The 6,305-nt window shown below is 34.1% G+C and overlaps 1 protein-coding gene across 8 annotated transcripts; it reads right to left on the bottom strand.

The window, feature by feature from the left end:
• Nucleotides 1–2,484: 2,484 nt before the first annotated feature.
• LOC140833753 (dephospho-CoA kinase-like) lies at nt 2,485–5,977 on the bottom strand. 8 transcript variants are annotated; one of them, XM_073198123.1, is made up of 5 exons: nt 5,852–5,977; nt 5,570–5,709; nt 4,238–4,421; nt 3,886–4,031; nt 2,490–3,039 (listed from the first exon to the last, which is right to left on the bottom strand). In XM_073198123.1, the coding sequence occupies exons 3-5, from the start codon at nt 4,343–4,345 to the stop codon at nt 2,595–2,597; spliced, it is 699 nt and encodes a 232-aa protein (XP_073054224.1). In that variant the 5' UTR covers nt 4,346–4,421; nt 5,570–5,709; nt 5,852–5,977; the 3' UTR covers nt 2,490–2,594. The 8 variants fall into 8 exon arrangements, with proteins under 8 accessions (XP_073054230.1, XP_073054227.1, XP_073054228.1 ...); XM_073198129.1 differs by lacking the exon at nt 5,852–5,977 and having other exon boundaries at nt 2,485–3,039; nt 4,273–4,476; nt 5,556–5,819; XM_073198126.1 differs by lacking the exon at nt 5,852–5,977 and having other exon boundaries at nt 2,489–3,039; nt 5,566–5,815.
• Between the last annotated feature and the right edge of the window lie 328 nt (nt 5,978–6,305).

Genomic DNA, 6,305 nt, shown 5'->3' with positions numbered 1-6,305 from the left:
CACCACGGTACCAAACTCTACTATGTTGACACATGTTAAAATTCAATTAATTATTTAATTCTTGACAATTACGGTGAAATCCCCAAATTTATTTATTAAACGATTCCTCGAGTTAATAAACCTATTTAAGTCTAACAGTCCAATTATTTCTAATTGAATTTAATTAGATTTAAATGCATTAAATCTTTGTGAAATTTCAGTTTTCACCTAAAACCGCACACTGAAACCGAATACTATTTCTAGTCAGTTTAACCATGTGTTGATGACGTCTTTGTTGCTATATTTAATCAATCATCTTCCGATTCGTGATTAATCAACATACATGTAAATAGTTGATCAGGCTATTAACAAGAAATATTAAACCAACGTCAATCAATAATTAAAATCAAGAAAAATAATATAATGAAAATAAAACAAATATCAAATAAAATATTGTTTGGCCCTATCGTGGTCTTAGTCTAAAGAAAATTATTCCATGAATTCAAAAGAAAAGTGAGAACACATATTTAAGTTCATAGAAAAAAACAAAATAAAGAATGAGTGGAAGGAATTCTCAGTGATTTGTAGTGTGTGTGAGGAATTCCTCCATGTTTCTTCTATCTTCTTCCTCCCTGTAGCCTTCTGTTCTACGCTTCCTTCCTCTTTTCCCCTTCTCTGGTGTTCAATTCCGTTCCCTCTCCTTTCTTCTCTGTCCTTCTCTGTCTCTCTCTTCCGCACGCTTCTCTCCTCTCTCTTCCACGCTGATTTTTTTCTCTTTTGTTGCGCCTCCCTTTTGCACGTCTCAGCCTCTTCTCCTTGTAAATAAGATTGTAGATTTTATTTTCAAATATGAGACTCCATCTTTATCAAAACTTCAATAATATCAAGATAATAAATATAAGAATATTTTATTTCTTTTCCTTTGGTATTTTCTTTCTTTGAAGTCTTGTAGATTTATTTTATTTCCAAATTTAATCATTTTTCCTATTTTATTTAAATCTACAATTATTAATTCAATTAAGCATATGATTAGGGATAAAAAGTCTAGATAAGGACAAATATTATCAAATCAAATCCTTAAAATCTTTGTAACATTCGGCCTTATCAACTATCCACTTATTAATTATACAAGTCGCACATAAAATTCATAATTCAATTATAATTCATTAGATAATTTAAATCATGCAATGTGTGTTTTAGTTATATATTTAATTAACACAAACTCTAAACACATTACAGTGATCATATCACAAGTAAATTTCATTTTCAGTTAGGATCATTTGATAGATTAATCTACAAATATAAATATGTATCTATAAAGAAGATTTGAAATGAAAATAAAACATAATTAATATATATATATATATATATATATATATATATATATATATATATATATATATATATATATATATGTTATTTGTTCTCTAACTCACTACAAATCTCTTAAGCCTGGAGGTAAGTAATTTTCTTCATTAATTATGTTTTATTTTAATTTATGTTATTTGTTCTCTAACTCACTACAAATCTCTTAAGCCTGGAGGTAAGTAATTTTCTTCATTAATTATGTTTTATTTTCATTTCAAATCTTCTTTATAGATATATATATATATATATACATATATATATATATATATATATATATATATACATTTGGACCATTTATTGGGCCGGGCCCTGAGTCAACCGCTTGGTTGACCTCGTAAAAGGTCCGACTCTGGATATTACGGTGACGATGGAATCAGGTGGTAGGACAGTTGACGGCGACGACAGCGGTAGGGCGGTGCGAGAGCTGCTGCGGCCATTGACATAGTAAGACCAACCGTCTTATCCCATTAACGGTTGTCATTTAGTTGTCGCCTCTCGTTTTCCTGCTTTTTAATTTAACCATAATAAATGAGTAGGTCTTATGTGAGACCGTCTCACGGATCTTAATCTGTGAGACGTGTCAACCCTACTCATATTCACAATAAAAAGTAATACTCTTAGCATAAAAAATAATACTTTTTCATGGATAACCCAAATAGAGATCTGTTTCACAAAATACGATCCGTGAGATCGTCTCACACAAGTTTTTGTCTAAATATAAATCTCATTTTATTACTTCTTCATTTTGTTTATTTAAATTTAAATAAATAACGATATATTCCATTTTATTCCCAATATTCATAATCACTTTCCATACCCAAGTCGGGACGAAATCTTGCAAAATCCATTGATGATATATTTTCCGATTCAAGGATTGGATTTGCATTTGGCACGTATATTTCAAAAACACGAGAAGCTCAAATTATCTTTGCCTAAAACCACGTTCCATGTTCGTTGTTCAATATTTTTTTATTGAAATACATTGATACATTACAAGAGTATACATGTATTGAAATACATTGATAAGAGTATATATGTACAAAAGAAGGTTTTTTTAATACACAAGACTCACATTTCATGCGAGTTGCGACACATATCACCACGTGTTTTTCTATCACAGAAGTCTAGTTTTTTAAAAAGTTTATGCACATATGTGTTCTTGCAAATCATCCAACAGTATAACAAGTATAATTACATTGAGAGTAACAAGATTAGACATGTTTTTTGGTTAGGCAGAATCGAACAAATTAATTGGGCTTCAACGCTTTCCTACATACGATGACACCAAAAAGAATAGAAACAAAAGCCACAATAGCTCCATCTCTAGAAAGTGCAAATTCAGTCCATGTTAAAGGTTTCTTCACCTGCATCAACACTTCCCTGAAATTGTCATTCAGTTGCTCTATACTTCCCGTGTTGTCAATCACAATATCAGCCTTGGTCTTTTTCAAATCTAGACACATCTGAGAACCAATCCTACTGCTGGCCTCTTCGACTGTTGTCCCATCTCTTCCCATAAGTCGTCGAAGCTGAGTCTCCGAATCAACCCAAACCACAATGATGGGGTCAGTCCACTTGTCCATCTTTGCTTCAAACAAGAGAGGCACGTCGAGAACGATAATCTTGAAACCCCTCAACCATAGCTTGAACACTTCTAGAAAAATCCCAGATGAAATGTAAGGTGCCAGTAACCTGTTAAAGAATTCAGAACATCAGTTGAAGTTTCAGTGTTTCACATAACACAAAAATAGGCAGGAAAGGACAAGCAGCTTCATATGAATTTGTTGAAAATAATTAAGGAACGGTGATATCCAATTAGCTCAGTGCGTTCTGGTGGGTAGATTAACAAGGACCGAGATATTGGTTTCATTTCAGGGTAATAAAGAAACAGTTGCTGAGAAGTGATTTTCAGAGGCAACGATAATAGCTTTCAGAAATAACAACAATTGAAACATGTGGCCAACATGCTCAATCAACACAATGAGAAGCATATAATATAACGAATTAGCTACGAGCATGAGCATGAGCATGAGGATTTCCACCAAATGGTTTTGAAAAAAACTTGATAGTTACAGTTGAATATTGACAGAAGTAGCATAGCATTTGACAATTAATTCAATAAAGCACGATTATTTTTCACCAAATGCTGAACAAGGAGTGAGGACAACATTTACCAGAAGCCCTGAACATTTTGCTTGCTTTTAGAGTGTCTTCAAGCTTCTGCATTTTTTTCCACACCTCCACTTATGTTTAACACTTTATACAACATAATACCACAATAACTGCCTTCTAAAACAAACCATTCAGTAAAAGGCTTAATGGAATGTGATTTTTAGTTAGTCATAAAACATCCCAATTTTCGCCCCTAAAAAAAACCCAGGTTTCCTCATCATACACTCACCAAATCGATAGTCGACCAATGGAATAAATGGATAGAAAGAAATTTCAAGTACGACAAATCCTTAGGCCTTAAATAAAATATTTTAGTAACTACTGGTTCCGTCATCGCGTCATAAGCATATCCTTCATAAACAATACCTATTAAGAACTTGTCGCATATCAGAGTTGTTGAATACAATTTGTCCAAGCTTTGGGCGATCCACCTCTCCATCAGGCAGTAAAATCTCGTCCCCAAATGCTGCCACCACTTTTCTGCAGCCACCCGTGCCTTTCTTCAATACATTCTGTAACATATAGGAAATTATTACCAATTAAAAAATGTTCATATCCAATGAGTGGGAATGGTCAATACTAGTAAGTCTGAAAAGAGGGATCTGGAAAGATGGACTTAGATAAGATGAGGTAGTCACAGTAGTAAAATTTCATAAACATTAGATAATTCGAGCTAAACTTTTCAACAAACTTTAAGAAAATCAGGGCACAAGCATACACGAGCAACTACGTCAGCATCAACGATGGGAATACCATGAGCTTTGAAAAGATTGGAGACTGTACTCTTTCCGGAACCGATTCCTCCGGTCAACCCCACTATCCTCATGCCTGTAAGTATCCCTGGAGAACTTGAATGCCCACTGAACCTTCAATCTTCACGTTGGAATCTTCAAGTTCTGTGACTTAATTAACAAATAACAATGAATTTGGCTGATAGATTGGAGAAGAATTAGAAATCTGCGAGATAAATTTCAAGAATTATGATCAAATAGAATGAAAATATTACATGAACAACTGTATTAAATCAGTTAAACAAGAACAAGGTTTTTGTCGTGCAATATGATATTTTTTAATTCATTATTTTTCATACGATGATTTTTTCCATAAAAAAACTATAATCTATATTTATTTTAGCCCACCCTCGTTAAGTATCCTAGTTACATTCCATGCTCCCAGTGATATTACTATTCCACATATCTAGTGTTGCTCCACCTATTGTATGATTATTGGAAATTATCAGATACAAATGCAAAGCATGATGCCGACAATGTCGATGAACTATGAAATGGGAATCTCAAATCCACGGTCCTAGCGTCCCTCCAATCCTTGCAAATGCCACTCAACGAATCATTCAATAAACGGATATGGGCTCAACACATATGACTGGCATGATTCACAGATGTAGCAAGATGTGTGTTTCACAATAAATTCTCATAATCAAATTCATTTCCTTTGGTCCTCAATGCATCACTAAATCACGACATAATGATCTCAAATAATTGATTTCACTTGATCAGTTTCAGATATTCACATTCCATTATGTATTTCTAACATCTCGCATGTTACGTAGTTGCAGCATACTTTATTTCGTCATATAACGCCTGGATTAAGTTACTATGGCGTAAAGATTTGCCGTGAAATCAAATAATAGAAAAAACTTATCAAAATCCAGAATTTGTTGTGCATAAGTAGCTTAATTCAAGGGATCTGCTAAATTACACTAGTTTAGATCCAACTTTCTCAGTTCAATTTACATAACGGATCATCATAAAATTTAACAACTAATAACCCAGTTAACCAAACCTCGGTGAATCAGAAACCGTCAACAACACAAGAAACCACAACCAATTCAAGAACGCAGTCCAGCAAAATGAAAAATATAGGAAGCTGAATAATCCCAGAAAAAATCCAAACTACCCAGGATAAATTAAGAGAAGTTAATCCAACGAAACACCACGTGGAAGATAGAAATTCAGAATAACGCTATTAATCACCATAATCAGACATAATTAGAGAAGCCGCAAGAAAATAGTAACTGAGAAATACTTGCAGTAGAGCAAAGTTTCCCAAATCCCAACACAAGGGACACGGATAGGCTCTGATCTGATTAAGTTTCAGTTGTAGGAAAAGAAGAGAATTAGAAGAATTTTTTCCAGAAATTTTGGGCCACTCCACCAACAAAATCATTACCTGTTCAAAACTTACCACTCCACTCCACCAAAGTGAAATTAAACAAGGAACGGGAAAAACAAAAAAAATAAATCTTTAAGCAAGTAACTATATATTATATTAACACAAAATGGATTGGACTTGAGTAAAGTTGAAAAAAGACACACATTATACCAAGAAGCCAGCAATCCGTAGAATAAGATTTGAGTATCTACTTGGATATAAAATCTTTCCAACAGGAATCAAAACAATACAAAAAAAATGGTGTAAACAATTATAGCACAACAAATGATGTAGCCCGGTTAGATTGGGTGAGTTGCGGTGTGCAAACTATCCGAGCAGAGAAGTATAAATGATGTAGCTCGGTTAGATTGGGTGAGCTGCAGTGAGCAATCTATCCGAACAGAGAAGTATATTTTTCTTGTAAAGATTTTAATATAATAGGATGAATATGACCTGGCCTGATGGGACGATCCCGGGTGGTCTGGCTTGGTCTCTTAGGTGCTCTGTCTTGGTCTACATGGGTACTCTGGCCTGGTATGCCCGAGTGCTCTGTCCTAGACTGCACTGGCCTGGGCTGCCCTAGTGCTCTGGCGTAGTCTGTCTGGGTGCTCTGT

The sequence above is a fragment of the Primulina eburnea genome, chromosome 6 (assembly GCF_022965805.1).
Source record: "Primulina eburnea isolate SZY01 chromosome 6, ASM2296580v1, whole genome shotgun sequence".
In the NCBI taxonomy this organism is placed as follows: Eukaryota; Viridiplantae; Streptophyta; class Magnoliopsida; order Lamiales; family Gesneriaceae; genus Primulina; species Primulina eburnea.
This window is presented reverse-complemented; position numbering and strand designations above follow the sequence as displayed.

Excerpts from the sequence above, each read along its gene's own strand:
- LOC140833753 (XM_073198123.1), bottom strand. The coding sequence starts at position 4,345 with ATGAGGATAGTGGGGTTGACCGGAGGAATCGGTTCCGGAAAGAGTACA. Across the intron at positions 4,032-4,237 it reads ATGCTGACGTAGTTGCTCGT|AATGTATTGAAGAAAGGCAC; the intron begins GTATGCTTGTGC and ends TATATGTTACAG. Across the intron at positions 3,040-3,885 it reads ATGCGACAAGTTCTTAATAG|GTTACTGGCACCTTACATTT; the intron begins GTATTGTTTATG and ends ATTCTTTAACAG.